A 17,053-nucleotide genomic window follows, 5' to 3' on the forward strand; every position below is an offset into this window, starting at 1 on the left:
ATATATATCCCCCTCACAAAAATAAGAAAAATAGAGAAACATATTTTCTCACCAACAAAACATATTTAAAATTAGTAACAAAATAACATATTTTTTGGGCAATGAAATAACATTTGAACCATCTTTCAGACAATTAAATTTGTTCATGAGAAAATATGTTTCTCTGTTTTTCTTTTGTGAGGGGGGAGCACACAGTCACAAGAACACCTGGAAGCATTCATGCTTATGACCACAGAGAAAGATCCTCATGTCCCTTGATTATTAATCTCTGGGAGATTAATAAAGTCTACTATTCTATTCTATTCTATGCTATTGACAATGACAGAGTTGCAGAAAAAAGTGACCTGTTGAAGAAACTCCTTATCCCTAAACATTGAGAAAAATGGCATTGCTGGTTTGTTTTTTTAGGTTAACATTCAACTTTCATTTCTATGTGAGTATTCAAGTTAAACTGTATATTTACACCCTCATTACATTGTGATTTATCATAAATCATACAGTGTTGTGTATTTCAGATACCTGTTTTGTATTGGTTCAACCAGAGGGACTGCAGTGAGACCTTAATTTCTATGTGAGAGTATTCAAGTTAAACTAGAATACTGTGCTCTTAACACATCTAGTCAAATCAGTGCTATTGCTATAATTTGGATGGTATAGTATCATGAGCCACAATTAAGTATTGTGACACTCATGCCAGGCGTTATTGTTGTTGAGTTTCCACGCGCTGATTGCTTTGGGCCGGGCCTAGTCAAAGTCCAGGGCCGTTTTTTAGTCCCAGTCCGTCCCTGCTCGAAGGTGGGTATTTGTTGAAGTTAGTGCTCCAGTAAAAATGTAAAACTTTGTGGCATAAGCAAGCACTAATCCTCCATGCTCAGCACTGCTGCTGCTGCAGGTAGGAGGAGAGATGCTGCTAGCCTCCAGTAGATGTGGACTGTGATCTGGAGATGAAAGTAATTTTCCAGCGGCCCTTACCACTGTTAGTTTTTTGTAGACACAAGTTGAAGTTACTGTTAATATTTAATTGTTCTTTGTGACTCAGATTTATTTATTTTATTCAGTGTTAAGTTATTTTTCCTGCCTGTTCATTTACTTTGAAGTTACTTTTACATTTTACTCACTCTTTGTGAGTCCGCTTTATTTATTTTATTTATTTATTTATTTAATTCAGTGTGAATTTAGGTTTATAATTTTGTTCTTTGTTCTTACTAGTAAAGGTTGTCAAGTTCAATGGCATTTCATTATACTGTCGTTTTGTACCCGGGGGGGGGGGCCCGAAGAAATTTTTCCGCTTAGGGCCCCATTTTGGTCAGGGACAGCCCTGGAACATAAACCCCCGAGCAATTATTACATAAACAATGGCAGGTAAAAACTCCCCTAGTGGGAGAAAAACCTTAAGCCAAACAGTGGCAAGAAAACTCCCCTTTAGAAGGAAGAAACCTGGACCAGGACCTGGATCATAAGGGGGGACCCTCCTGCCGAGGGCCAGACTGGGGGAGTCAGGGACGTCAACAGCACAGCAGGCAGGTGGAAGCAGCAGCGGGATGATCAGAAGGGGGGGGGGGGGGGGCGTCAGCAGCACACAGCAGACATCCACGTAGGCAGGTGGAAGCAGCAATGGGATGACCGGGGATGGGGGGGGGGGCCGGGAGCGCAGGCCAGAACGCAGCTCCTGAGGCTCCGGCCTGCAAACATACACAAAAGAGAAAAAAGGGGGGCTGGCACAAGAAACTACAGGAACGATGGACAAAAACGATAGCTATGAGATACTTAATATATAGAAATAATAATAATAATATATAGAAATGGAAATGGAGAAGAGAGGCAGGGAAAAGGAGAGGAGAAGAAGGGTGAGAGGCACCGCCCAGTGGATCATGTCGGTGCCCCCTGCAGCATAAGCCTATAGCAGCATATCTACCACCAAGCTATATTTGAGACTAACTATTATAGTCTTGTTCTATAGCTGCAGCTATGACTACTGACTCTAACACACTAGAGTTTACACTAACTAGAGGTTTACCAACACTAACTAGAGGTTTACTAACACTAACTAGAGGTTTACTAACACTAACTAGAGGTTTACTAACACTAACTAGAGGTTTACTAACACTAACTAGAGATTTACCAACACCAGCTAGAGGTTTACTAACACCAGCTAGAGGTTTACTAAACACTAACTATAGTCTTTACTAAACATAAAGGTTTTAAGTTTAGTTTTAAAGGTGGAGGTGGTGTCAGCCTCCTTAACCCAGAGTGGAAGTTGGTTCCAAAGTAACGGTTTCTGATAGCAGAACGCCCAATTTAAGATCAATGCTACTCCAGCCATCCCTCTTTCCTTCACGCCTTCTTTTAGCCACCTGTTAAATTGGACCTTTCTGCCAAAGTCTTCACTCATCCTCCTCTCCTGGAGACAGGATTCCTCTGTTCAGCCCAGCTTTCTCTCTCCAGATCTCTTCCTGTCTTCAGCTTTGATCCTTCCCTTCCCTTCAGCCTCTTTTGAGGTCAACTTCTTGTCTTCAGCTCATCATCCATTCTTTTGATTGATTTTGAGTTTTTATTTCCGTCCATTTGGATACAACATAATACAACATAAAAATAGTCCAATATTTTAAATGTCACTGAAAAGGTACAGGCTGAAGTCAAGGCTTATTATGCCTACCCTTTTATGAACCTCCACTTAGGAGGTTTTATACAAAACAAAACTAATAATTTAGATTCAAACATTGAAAAAGAATGGATATACTGGACAAGTAACAGAGTTATCTAGATAAGAAGCCAAGACAAAACAAAAAACATACTATAAATTGCAAGGAGTGATAAATGTAGTGGTTCTTGGCTAGAGACTGTACAGCGCGGAGAGCAGAGGTTATGAGTAGGGGGTGTAAAGGAATTTAACATACGGAGTGTCTTACAGGGACCTGGTATGATGTGGTGCTGCTTCACCAACTCCTCGGCTAAACGGCCGTGGAGAGCGCTCATGCAAACACTTGCTTCAAATTGCTTTTCACTTGTCTTCTTGTCTTATGCTGCGTTCCATTTACCTCGGAAGTCGGAACTCGGAATGACGTCACAGCCGAGTTATCAGCGTTCCAGTTACAAAGTAGGTAAACAAGTTTGTAGTTCGCATATACCACATGAAAAATGTAAATTACACTATAGCAGCATATATATGCCGAACAATACTTGTATACGACTGATTTAGTGTGACCAAAACTAGAATGAAGTGCTACGAATTTTTACAGAGCTCTCTTCTACTGTTTACAACCGGGGCAGCCATCTTGGAATGTGAACTCGGGGGTGGTGAAGACTCTCCCACTTTCCCAGTGGGAAATCCCACTTCGAGGGGCGTTCCAGTTGAAAATTCCGACTGGGAACTGGGAAATCCCCACTTCCGAGGACAAATGGAACGCGGCATTAAGCCGTTCTTCTCCTCTTAAGCAAAACTTTCTCTTTTCAGGGCCTCCTGCCTTCGCTCTTTCTCTTCTTCCATCATCTTGAGAGTTTTCAAATGTTTGAGTCATGTTTTATCACTTCCTTAACGTTTTTTTTTTTAACAAATTCTTTGATTTTCATCAGTTCATCTGTTTTTTCAGATCTCTCTCTCTCTCCGTCTCTCTCTTGTGGAGGAGGACTCTGGATGAGACTGATGGGAAACAAAGCAGGAAACCCTGAACCCTGAAACCAACAGCCTGAAATCACCAACGTCATCTGCGTCTCAAGAATAATAATCAATTTCACATCAATGATCGTATTTATTTTTATAAAAGAAAACAACAAATTATGCTAAAACCATCCTTATAAATAGACACTGGGGCCTCTTAAAGTTTGCTTTTCAGTGACGTTGTCCACAAATAAACAGTGGTTACGTCAGGGGGACTGGCTGGAGGAGCAGAGCGGTGCATTTGCGCAGCCGCCTCTAGTTTCAGACGCCGCTTCGTTCTGAAGGGTGGTGGGGCTGAAAAAGAGGAGCAGATGTGACTTTCAGTTCAGGAGCTGAAGCTCCCTGGAGGAAACCCGAGAAGAAAGCAGAGCGACCCCGAGCCCCTGCAGGCGCCGGCCCCCGGACCGGCACAGGGGCCCAACGCCGGGGTCTGCTCTGCAGGACCACTGACTGCGTTTCCATGCATCAATAACCCTTTTAAAACCCCAATATTAGCAATAACCCGAATTTGCACGGCCATGTAAACACCAATAACCCCTTTGAATAACCTGAATTTGCTCATATTCTGGTTTTTAAAAACCCCAATATGAGCCCTGTGTTCCTCCTTTTAAAACCTGAATATTGGGTCATGTAAACACCAAACAGAATATCCCGATCAAACGGAACAGGAATTAGTTTTCTGCACATGCTCTGTTCACAAGGAATCCTGGTCTTTTGAGTCCAGGAAGTTCTTATAAACACGGAGAAACCAAGACCAGGAGGAGACTAATCACTTCATAAATGTAATGAAGGATATGAACATTTCTGCATTTGTAGACGGTAGAAAGTACCGGGATAGAAGATTTACAAGAAGGTGAGAGAAAAGTTGTACGAAGCAGCATTTGTTTTGGATTTGGATACAGGAAGAAGAAGCAGAAATGACGGGAATTGCGTCATGATGTTCTCCGTGCGTCGCTGGTTTGATCCAGATATCCTGAATGATTAATTACCATCTAAACGGGGATAACCCCGTTTGCTCATGCATGTAAACGGAATTCAATTCAATTCAATTTCAATTCAATTTTATTTATATAGCATCTATTACAACAGAAGTTGTCTCTAGGATCTTTCCAGAGACCAGAACATAAACCCCTGAGTAATTATTACATAAACAATGGCAGGTAAAAACTCCCCTAGTGGGAGAAAAACCTAAAGCCAAACAGTGGCAAGAAAAACTCCCCTTTAGGAGGAAGAAACCTTGACCAGGACCTGGATCATAAGGGGGTAGAAACCTGGACCAGCACCTGGATCATAAGGGGGTAGAAACCTGCAGGACCGCAGGCCAGCACGCAGCTCCCGAAGCTCCGGCCCAATCAGCAAGGAATATTCTGAATGTTTCAGGAACCGGAATATTAGCAATAACCCGAGTTTTGACTGCATGTAAACGTAGTCAGTTACTTCTATTTCTGAGCCCACATCAGTCCCACGCCTACACCTGCTGAGGTCCACGCGGGCTCTGCCGGCGGGCTCTGCCGGCGGGCTCTGCCGGCGGGCTCTGCCGGCGGGCTCTGCTGGCGGGCTCTGCTGGCGGGCTCTGCCGGCGGGCCCCGGGCTTCACCTGTCTCATTGTACCGGCCCCCCAGGAACAGGGCAGGAAGTTGTTGCAGGCCATTTGGACTCAGCCCAGGCCCCTCCCTCCTCATTTCTCCTTTTGTCTTGACCTCTGGCTTTCCCACGATTGTTCAGCTGCAGGAAACTCAGCTCGTTTGAATGTGAGGGAATCTAACCATCTGCAGAGACACACACATGCACGCACGCAAGCACGCACACACGCACACACTGGAGCACCAGTGACACAGCGGCTCGTGCAGCACTGGACAACACCGAGGCAAGGCAAGTTTATTTGTACAGGACTGTCTCAGAAAATTAGAATATTGTGATAAAGTCCTTTATTTTCTGTAATGCAAAAATGTCATGCATTCTGGATTCATTAAAAATCAACTGAAATATTGCAAGCCTTTTATTATTTTAATATTGCTGATCATGGCTTACAGCTTAAGAAAACTCAAATATCCTATCTTAAAAAAATTTGAATATTCTGGGAATCTTAATCTTAAACTGTAAACCATAATCAGCAATATTAAAATAATAAAAGGCTTGCAATATTTCAGTTGATTTGTAATGAATCCAGAATGTATGACATTTTTGTTTTTTTAATTGCATTACAGAAAATAAAGAACTTTATCACAATATTCTAATTTTCTGAGACAGTCCTGTATAGCACAATTTAACACAAGGTAATTCAAAGTGCTTTACATCAACATTAAGCGGCAAGACACAAATAAACAGTAAATAACCAATAAAATGAAATAAAATTATAAGAAAAGAGGTAAAATAACAAAAAGCACAAGTTGTTAAAAGGTAAGGGCAGTAGAGTACAGCAGATACATCTCATTCTTACAATGGCAAGAATTATGTTTCTATACGGTCAAAACGTACAAAGACCGGGTCAAATACAGTATTACAAAAGTAACCTGTAACAATTCGTACTGTGAATTTGACAATTCTATGCCACAATGCCTGTTTCCAGGTCTTATTTCAGACAACTGAGGAGAATTACTGTACGTTTCTATACGGTCAAAACGTACAAAGACCGGGTCACTGGCAAGAATTACGTTTCTATCCAGCCGAGCTGTGAGTACGGTCCCTGGTGACCGGTCCCTGGTTACTGCAGGTGAGGGCCGGCATTGACGGGGACGTGGGGCTCTGTGCTGACGCTCCTGCAGGCCAACGCAGAGAAATACAAGCTTTTGAAGCCGTCGCATTTGTGCCGGCAGATGAAAAAGGAAACAATGTGTTCAAACGCTTGTGAGAGAAACAGGATATGAAGAAGGAAAAACGGGTTAAATAAGTAGTTTCCTGGTTTATTTGTACTCAGGCGTTGACGCGGTGGTATTGTTGCACCACATCTGACACTAGACCCAGTCACCACCGGGGGATCAGGGCAGGGTTTAGGCCCGTCCAACAAATACAGCCCCACTTTTAGGGGGGGCAGGGCTGGCTGGACCACCTTTAAAATCTAGATACCAAAACCCTTTAGCACCCACGTGATGAGCAGCCGGGTCAGCAGAGGCAGAGCTGGCCGAGCAGGGCCGGTCCAAGCCTGCACGGGGCCCTAGGGGGCCCTCTATTACTGCCAATAATACTGATTATTGATCATTCTATTACTGCCAATAATACTGATTATTGATCTTCTATTACTGCCAATAATACTGATTATTGATCATTCTATTACTGCCAATAATACTGATTATTGATCATTCACACACCCACTATAAACTTATTTCATGTTCTTCCCTGTCATTACAAATACACTTGTAAAACTAGATGTAAGAACTTTTTGTTGTAGTTAGATTGTAATCCATAGTGATTTAGACCATGGAAGCTACAACAGATTAACAAACTTGCAGAAAAATCTTTCAATTAATATTGATCAAAGTCAGCAACTGTCCCTACTGGCCACACAGAGAAGCAACAGGTCAAAGGTCAGAGAGCTGCACAGTTGCAGCAGAGTTGATTCATCATCCTACTGTCAGCCTGGCAGGTTTTTACCATCTATGGTTTTTAATCTGAAATGGAGCAAATTCAGCTACAAGAGCAGCCTGGGGTTGATTTACACTTAGTATTTAAAGAGATATAGTACTAAGTGTGATACTGAGTGTCATCTACAGTGTAGGCTACTAAAAGAAACAAAATAATCAAATAGATCATTTATAAACCATTTACTGTAAACACGTTATCTACTTTATTTTTGGTTTTAAATAAACTGCAACAACAATTAAGTGCAACAACAAAGTACTAAAAAAAATAGAACTATAAATAATTGTATTTTTTTATTTTTTTACTCTTGGCTTGGCTGTCAACTTTTGTGAATTAGAGTAAATTATAAAAACACTTTTGAGACTGACGAGGTCCAGGCTCCCTCCGTCTGAAGAATGGATGGATGGATGGATGGATGGATGGATGGATGGATGGATGGATGGATGGATGGATGGATGCATGGATGCATGGATGCATGGATGGATGGATGGATGGATGGATGCATGGATGCATGGATGCATGGATGGATGGATGGATGGATGGATGGATGGATGGATGGATGGATGGATGGATGCATGGATGGATGGTGATATAGATGATTCATTGATGGATGCATGGATGGATGGATGGATGATGGATGGATGGATGGATGGATGGATGGATGGATGGATGGATGGATGGATGGATGGATGGATGGATGGATGGATGGTGATATAGCCAATGGATGGATGCATGGATGGATGATATAGATGATTGATTGATTGATGGATGCATGGATGGATGGATGAATGGATGGATGGATGGATGCATGGATGGATGATGGATTGATGATGGATTGAGGGATGATATAGACAATGGATGGATGAATTCATTGATGGATGGTGAGATGAATGGAGAATGGATGGATGGATGATATAGACAATGGATGGACAGGTGGATGGATGGATGGATGGTGTTATAAACGATGGATGGATGGATGGATGGATGGATGGATGGATGGATGGATGGTGTTATAAACGATGGATGGATGGATGGATGGATGGATGGATGGATGGATGGATGGATGGATGGATGGATGGATGGATGGATGGATGGATGGATGGATGGTGATATAGCCAATGGATGGATGCATGGATGGATGATATAGATGATTGATTGATTGATGGATGCATGGATGGATGGATGAATGGATGGATGGATGGATGCATGGATGGATGATGGATTGATGATGGATTGAGGGATGATATAGACAATGGATGGATGAATTCATTGATGGATGGTGAGATGAATGGAGAATGGATGGATGGATGATATAGACAATGGATGGACAGGTGGATGGATGGATGGATGGTGTTATAAACGATGGATGGATGGATGGATGGATGGATGGATGGATGGATGGATGGATGGATGGATGGATGGATGGATGGATGGATGGATGGATGGATGGATGGATGGATGGATGGATGGCCATCAGGGTGGCTGATGAGGCACATTTGAACGAGTATTTTGTAGAAAATGTAAAAAGCACGCAAGATTCCCAGCTTTCAATCAAAGGAAGATGACATGGTATTGTTACCGTTTCCACCACCGTATGGACCTTTTAAAATAAAAAAATCATGTCAACACAGCCTGGGATGCCTGGATTGTTGCAGCTTTACATCCCTCCGCCGCAACTCCAACAAACATCCTGTCTGGATCTCCTTCAGCTGGAAACGGTCATTTCATGGAGGTATTTTTGAGGATAAAGATTTCGCCCCATGAACAGTCACAGGTCATGAAGATCCTGCTCCAGGTCCAAGTGGTCTTTGTAGACCAGCCCTGACGACCTGGAGGCCTGGGAATCGGAGAAGGACTAGGGCCGTCCTGACAGACACGCCTGTAAGCGGACCGCTGGAGGAGACGGTGGGAGAAAGAAGATGTTTTTAAAGGACGCAAGAAGCCAAAGTAGAAGATTTCCTCTGAATAGTTGCTAGTTAAGGTGAAAAGAGATCTCCAGCTAGTGAGTCTGGTGTCAGTCGCTGCTCACAGGAGGTTTCGGTCCATTTATTTAAAAAGTGGCCCCCTGAATGATGCAGTAAAAGCCTCGTCGTTTATATGATGATTAAATAAACAACTAAAACATTTTAGTGATTTCCATTTGGTGTTCCTTTCTGTAACTACAGTATTTTAAGTACGTCCTAACCAACCTTGATTTGGGGCACAAATTAATAAAATAAGGAATTAGGGAGGGATGTGAAAGGTGTTTGTTTGTCTTTTAGAGCGATATCAGTCGAGTGTACTGTAGCTGAGTAAGCGTTGCCGGCCAAATAAGGAAGTGAAGTTCCAGTTCCAAGCTCAAGAACAACAAACTCCCCATTTTATCATTTCAAACTTAATTAAAAGCAAGCAACCCCACTGCAAAGCTTTGTTGCGACCCTCCAGCCCCACCGATGCTCCGCCAGCAGAGGTTTCCGGGTGGTGTCAGATGTAATCCTCCCAGTTAGCTTAATTAACTGCATCTTCAACCTCATGAACCTCCTCACCGGCATGTGAAGCCGGATGTGGCCCGGTAGGTATGGCCCTAATATGTGCTCAGGTCAGATCTGTTGGCCCAGTTCAGCCTCTTAAACCAGCTCAGAGCCAGCAGATATGACCCACATCTGCTGGCTCTGAGCTATGAGGCCACCCTCATCCTTATCACTGCCAAACGTAGGCCGGAACCATTTGTGACTGTGCGCCGAGTCTGTGCCGAACACCCTCTACTGTCAGGTTTGTAAAATAGCATTTTTCCATCTCCGTAATATTGCAAAGATTAAATATATTAATTAAAATATATATATAAATTGAAAAATCCTCTCGCAGAGTGATGCAGAAAAACTAGTTGATGCGTTTGTATCTTCTAGACTAGATTACTGTAATGTGTTATTAGCAGGATGTCCAAGTAATTTGCTGAATAGGCTCCAGCTGATCCAGAATGCAGCAGCACGAGTACTGACAGGAATCAGCAGGAGAGACCACGTCTGTCCAGTGTTAGCGTCGCTCCATTGGCTACCTGTAAAATTCAGAATCCAATTTAAAATTTTATTACTTGCGTATAAAGTCCAAAACGGCTTAGCTCCACAATATTTGCAAGACCTGATAGTGCCTTATGTTCCTGGCAGAGCTCTCTGCTCTCGGAGTGCAGGTTTACTCGTAGTTCCTAGAATATCCAAATGTAGATTTGGAGGGCGGGCGTTCTGCTATCAGGCACCATTACTATGGAACCAACTTCCAATCGGGGTTAAGGAGGCTGACACCACCTCCACCTTTAAAACTAAACTTAAAACCTTTCTGTTTAGTAAAGCCTATAGTTAGTGTTTAGTAAACCTCTAGCTGGTGTTGGTAAATCTCTAGGTAGTGTAAACTCTAGTGTGTTAGAGTCAGTAGTCATAGTTGCAGCTACTGTATAGAACAAGACTATAATAGTTAGTCTCAAACATATCTTGGTGGTAGATAGATATATCTCATAGCCATCATTTTTGTCCATTGTTCCTGTAGTTTCTTGTGCTGGCCCCCCTTTTTCTTTTTTCTCTTTTGTGCATGCTTGCAGGCCGGAGCTTCGGGAGCTGCGTGCTGGCCTGCGTGCTGGTGGTGGTGGTGCTGGTGGTGCTGGTGCTGGAGGTGGTGGAGGTGGTGGTGGTGCAGCAGAGCTGCTGGTGGTGCTGGTGGAGCTGCTGGTGGTGCAGAGCTGCTGGTGGTCGTGCAGAGGTGCTGGTGGTGCTGGTCACCACCAGCAGCTCTGCTGCACCACTGCTGCTGCTGGGTGTTTGATTGTTTTAGCTGTGTGTTTTTCCTCAAACGAGCAGCAGGAAGTGTTTCCTGTTTTGAAAACACTATGAATAGAAGTGAATTGCGTGTTTGTGAGCACACTTTTTAGAATCAATTTGTGAATGTGTTAAAGCTGGGGGGGTGGAGCCACTGGTGTGACCCGAGCTGCTCCTCTCTGCAGATTACCCCCCCCCCACCAGCTCTCCTCTGCTCCAGGAAACAGGACACGATAAACTTCCAGCTTCTGTTTCTCTCCCTTCCAGGTGGAAGTAGGAATGTGGGAAGCACTTCAGAGTAGCGGGGGGGAAGTGGACCTGAGTACCCCCCCCACGCTGTTTACACAATCAGCATAAACCTAACCTGCAGCACACACACACACACACACACACACACACACACACACACACACACACACACACACACACACACACACACACACACACACACACACACACACACACACACACACACACACACACACCTGGCTGTGAAACTTCACCACCTCTGTTCTCAGCATCGTTCAGAACCCCCCCCCCCCAGCAGTATTTCCCACCATCACTTCCAGTATTGACAGTGGCGTATCCAGGACATTTTTACTGGGGTGGCCGTACCGGGAGAACCTTTATGAATGGCATGTGATCAAAATGTGTAAATATCGCATTGCTTTGCATCAACATCTACACATATGTATAATAACTGAATTCTAGAACTCATGTTAGCATTCATCAGACTGTTGTTTTGACATTTGACAGTTTTCTATTCCTCTTCCATTTCAACCTATTATGGTAGTTACACATTTTCAGAGCCAGTCTCATTGTAGAACATTAAAGTCCTCAACAAAATCAATCTGCCAATAATATCAGGTATAATGTATAATCATTAAAAAATGATACAGGTCAAAAGTAATGATTCCTTTGAATATTTATTTAAATAAATGATAAATAAGTCAAACACAATATGATAACAATACACTATGTACAACAACACACTCTTCTATAAACTTTTAAAGTCAAGAACAATAAGAGGTTCCCAACAAGCACTTGCTTTTGTATTGCACTGCACAGTTGATGCGTCTTGGCTTTGGGAATATTCCAGCCATGGTTGTTGGTACCAGTCTCTCTGGAAGCAGCTGTTCCTGTTACCTTGCAGGGTCAGAGGAAATACCTTCAGATCAGGCTGTTGGACCTGCTGCTCTGGACTGGGAGAGATCTGCAAATAATCATCAAAATAAGTCCATCAGTGTGAGGCTAACTGTTACAATGTATCAATGCATTGTTGCATAATTTCATAACATATGAGCAATAATGTAACATTCAAATTACATTCAAACGGATTAGTTATAAGGTTAAGTAGTAGACAGTATAACAACTTGTTGCGTGATATTTACACTGAAGGCACTCATAATGTTGTGTAGACTGAAAGATTAAATGTCTCAACATACGTGAGGTCCAGGTGGGGCAGTCTGTGTCTGAGGAGCCTCTTCATCATCAACATCAGAACCATTTTCCTCACTAGGTGAGGAACCTGGAGTAATAAATATAACCATCACATTCATAGTTTGCTCATGGACACACTGTTGTTACATATTTTCACTTATATTTTATGTTCGATATTGAGATCTAAACTTCAACTCTAACTAACTCCGTAACACTAATTAGTACATTGTCAACACAGGTTTATTTTCACACATGTTCTGATACCTTGGATTATTTGAATTTTGCACAATAAAAATGTTACAGTCAGATCATTTGTGGCATAGAGCAATTCCCTCTGCCTCTGCATATTTAAAAATGCCAAATAAAGCATAAAAACTCTGAGGATGTGTTTTTAATGCTCTGACCAATAAAACAACACAATAACAGCTAGCCTACCTGAAGGCTGGTTTGAAGGTAATGTAACAGTCACCCCCCCTCCCCTCGCCCGCCCCGTATACAACGTATATAACGTTATCTATTGAACACACACATCTGTAAAAAGCTTTAAACACCTCCGTAATTAATTAAGAAAACATGGCGTTTCATTTTTCATGTCACTATCAACATATAAAAAATGGTAAATGCGGTGCAGGGTCTAGCTAGCTGCTGTTAGCATGCTACATGAACGTTTTCACATTCAGGTGGAAATTCGGGATAAATTCAGCGTTAGATGAACATACCTCTTCGTTTTTTGATGATCAATTCACGTCGGCTGGTTGTCACCGTCTGGTCGACTAGCACCTTGTAGAAGCGTTCTGCCCGTCCGCCTCGCTATCAGTACCCGACGCTGCTGACCCCATATCAGCTCACAGTCTCAGTCCGACCATTACTATAACACTTAGAAATGTAAAACTGGCCCTGGGTCAGTTAGCTCTAAATCAACCAATCACCTGAGCTGTCATTATTGATTGACATGCGTGTCCTCTTGTTTGGGAAGGAGGAAAAGAAAAAAAACTAGGTTATTGTGTTGATGAACTTCATGAACTACCAATCAGGTCTGGGGGTGGCCACAGGGTGGCCAATGAGATTTCAGGGGTGGCCCAGGCCACCCCCCAAAATCGCCACTGCTTATTGAGACAGGTCTTGATCATTGAGAGGAGATGCAAGCCCCCCCCCTTGCATCCCCCCTCTCCTGTCCTCCCTCTCCCATCCTCCTGTCCCCCCTCTCCTGTCCCCCCCTCTACTGTCCCCCCTCTCCCATCCCTCTGAGCGAGGTGGAGGTGTGAAGCAGTGATTCACAGAACCAGGAAGAAGAAGAAGAAGAAAGACACTTCGAGAGAAGAGTATTTTGAATATTTTATTCCCAACATGTGTTGCGGTACACGAGCACAGAATCATATCAACACTATTTACAGGAGGAAAGAGTTAGATGAGGACGAGTCGTGGACCAGCACACTGCTCTGCTCCTCACTGGTACTATACAGTATGTACAAGTACACACACACACACACACACATATATATATACAGTACAAGCAGTCCGGAGCAGACTAGCTGGAGTGCAGGCTGGAGGATTCCGACTCCGTGGTTGTGGAAGTCCCAGGGCGTCTCCGGGGGAACACCTTCAGACTGGACGCCCGGCTCAGGGTGAGGGCTCTGCGGGCCGAGCTCTTGAACCCGGCCCCCAGGAAGGCGTAGAGCAGCGGGTTCAGGCAGCAGTGTGCGAACGCCATGGGCTCGGCCACCGCCAGCCACACGGCCAGCGCCGCCTCCAGCCGGCAGCTGCGCGGCAGCACCTCCAGGCGCAGCAGCGCGTCCACGGAGATGCCCGCCCCGTACGGCAGCCAGCACACGAAGAAGCAGAGCACCAGCGCGATGGTGGTCCGGACCGCACGCCGCTTCTGCCTCTGGCCTCCCAGAGGGCCGCGGGTCAGCCTGCTGACGATGACGCAGTAGCACACCAGGAGGACCAGGCCGGGGATCACCAGACCCACCAGAACCAGCTGGAGGTGGAACACCGCCACCCAGAGAGGAGCGTTGCCTTGTGGGTAGAATCGCTGGCACAGGGTTGAGCCCTCTCCTCCTTCCTGAGTCCGGGCGAATATCATATCGGGCACCGCCAGCAGCGCCGCGGGCATCCAGGCACCTGGACCAGAGAGGAGGCAGAGTGAGGTGGAGGGCAGCAGGAGTGAAGGGAGAGACGGTGGACGGGTCTACTCAATTCAATTCAATTTTATTTTATTTATATAGCGTCTATTACAACAGAAGTTGTCTCTAGACGCTTTCCAGAGACCAGAACATAAACCCCCAAGCAATTATTACATAAACAATGGCAGGTAAAAACTCCCCTAGTGGGAGAAAAACCTTAAGCTAAACAGTGGAAAGAAAAACTCCCCTTTAGGAGGGAAGAAGCCTGGACCAGGACCTGGATCATAAGGGGGGACCCAGGTCAGGATGTCAGCAAGCATATACCAGACATCCACACAGGCAGGTGGAAGCAGCAGTGGGATGATCAAAGGGGACTGCAGGTCAGCATTCAGCTCCTGAAGCTCTGGCCTGCAAACATGCACAGAAGAGAAAAAAAGGGGGCCAGCACAAGAAACTCACCCACATAGACGAGCCGGTGCGCCAGCAGCTGCCGCAGCCCCCCCGTGTTGGTGTCCGTGGCTCGCACCACCGCCAGGTAGCGGTCCAGGCTGATGAACGCCAGGATGAGCACGCTGCCGTACAGGTTGACGGTGTAGATCACGTGCACGCCGACGCAGGTGGCTGCTCCGAAACGCCAGTCGGCCAGGGCGGCGTCCACCGCCCAGAACGGCAGCGCCACCACGAAGAGGAGGTCCGCCGCAGACAGGTGGAGGCGGTACCGATCCGTCAGGCTGCACTTTGACCTGTGGCGAGAGACAGACCCGGTCAGAGACCCGGTCAGAGACCCGCTGGCGTCCTGGGGACCGTCGTCCTGCCCCCCTGTTATGTGTGGCCAGGTATGGGTTGCTCCACACCTAGGAGTGTGTCTTAAGGCTGCTGTCTTCTCCCCCTCTCCTTCCTCCTGGCTCCCTCCTCCACAGGCCGGCAGTCAGTTAGCAATCAGGAGGTTGGAGATAAAGAGGAGGAGGAGGGAGGCCTAGCTTTCTCTCTCTGGGGCAGCAGTAGCAGGGGAAGGCTTGTTTTGTTTCATTTTTGGGAACAGGTAACCCTGATTTTTCCTCTGGCCATAATGGCAGAGTTTTCTTATTTTAGTTTGAGTTGGAGATTACCGGTAGTCCTGTTTTGTCTGTTTGTTTTAGGTTATAGGTTTACCTGGTCCTGTGCTTCCCCCTCTTTTTTTTTGTTCTTTTTGGCCCGGATCTCTATCTCCTTTTGGTTCATTACTTTTCGGTTAACCTTTTTCCTTGTTTATTTTCTCCCCAGCAATTTAAAAACAACAATACAATAAAATGTATTTTCAACCCTGGAAATCTTTGTGTGGGGTCCTTAATATGTCGTGGTCTCATTGAGCCTAATTGTTTCTTTACTTTTATGAGGCCGTAACATATATGGGGGCTCGTCCACTTTGGATGCGTTCTGTAGGCTATTGCAGTTACCGCAGTGAAGTGTTATCTTAGGTAAAACACAAAGAGGCTACTGTGTTGCAAACTGTGTCAAGAGTTAGATTGCCTGCTCGACACTTTCTTTTGTTTGCTTCATTGCCTGTTGTGTCTTTGAGCGGATGAGGCTCCTCACCTGCGCTGGCAGCCCAGCACGACGACCACCAGGCCGTTCCCCGTGATGCCCAGCAGGAAGATGAGGGCGTACACGGCGGGCAGGAAGACCTGCTGCAGCCCGGCCGTCATCACGTGTGCCACGTTACACGGCTCCTCCAGATCCGCTCCCACGTCCCCAGAACCGGAACCAGAACCCGTGTCATTGAAGTCGTAGTCCAAGACGATGTGCTGGAGACAGACGAGAGACGATGGTTCAAGGTTCTAAGGTTCCCTTTTTTTGTCATTCCAAAAGTCCAAGTACAAGTGGAACGGAAATTTCGTTGCCACTGGCTCAAAGCAAGCAATAAAAACAATTAAAACACTAAAAGATAAGGACACTAGGCTGGTGAATGATGATGGGGAAGGAAAGTTCCCTGAAAGTGCCGGAGCTCGGCGAGACTCCCCTTACCTCGTAGTAGGACATGATGGGGACGGTCCTGGCGTTCTCAGAAGAGTGAGGCCCGGACCGAGTCCGGGGGCTTTATACGTGTCCAGGCTCCGCCCCCGTACACGCCAACACATGTGGGAGCCTGCTGAAACCCTTTTCCTGTTTTCGAGGTGTCAGGTGCTGATAGTGGATCTATCACAGGATACTGCGCTGTGTTTACGTGCGCGTCTGCTGCTTGAATTGTTTTAGCCCCGAGACCTCTGGTTGCAGCCGCAGGAGCTTCTGGCTGGAGGAACAAAGCCCCGTGAGAACGGGACAATGAAGCTGAGTGTGTGTTTGTGAGCGTCTCCATCCAAACTACTGGCTCGGTTCAATCAGGACATGCTGCCGGAGATTCTCGGGCCACGATCGTAGTAGCACCTCGGTGCATGAGAGGGGACAGCAAACACACCAGGACTTGAATGACAGAGACACAAATGGAG

At 45.3% G+C, this 17,053-nt stretch overlaps 1 protein-coding gene across 1 annotated transcript; it reads right to left on the reverse strand.

Annotated features, from left to right (window-relative positions):
* Positions 1 to 13,805: 13,805 nt before the first annotated feature.
* LOC133452129 (C-X-C chemokine receptor type 4-like) lies at positions 13,806 to 16,723 on the reverse strand. Its single transcript, XM_061731343.1, has 4 exons — positions 16,593 to 16,723; positions 16,164 to 16,372; positions 15,048 to 15,331; positions 13,806 to 14,586 (listed from the first exon to the last, which is right to left on the reverse strand). The coding sequence occupies exons 1-4, from the start codon at positions 16,605 to 16,607 to the stop codon at positions 13,991 to 13,993; spliced, it is 1,104 nt and encodes a 367-aa protein (XP_061587327.1). The 5' UTR covers positions 16,608 to 16,723; the 3' UTR covers positions 13,806 to 13,990.
* Between the last annotated feature and the right edge of the window lie 330 nt (positions 16,724 to 17,053).

This window comes from Cololabis saira, chromosome 10, assembly GCF_033807715.1.
Source record: "Cololabis saira isolate AMF1-May2022 chromosome 10, fColSai1.1, whole genome shotgun sequence".
NCBI classification, from domain to species: Eukaryota; Metazoa; Chordata; class Actinopteri; order Beloniformes; family Belonidae; genus Cololabis; species Cololabis saira.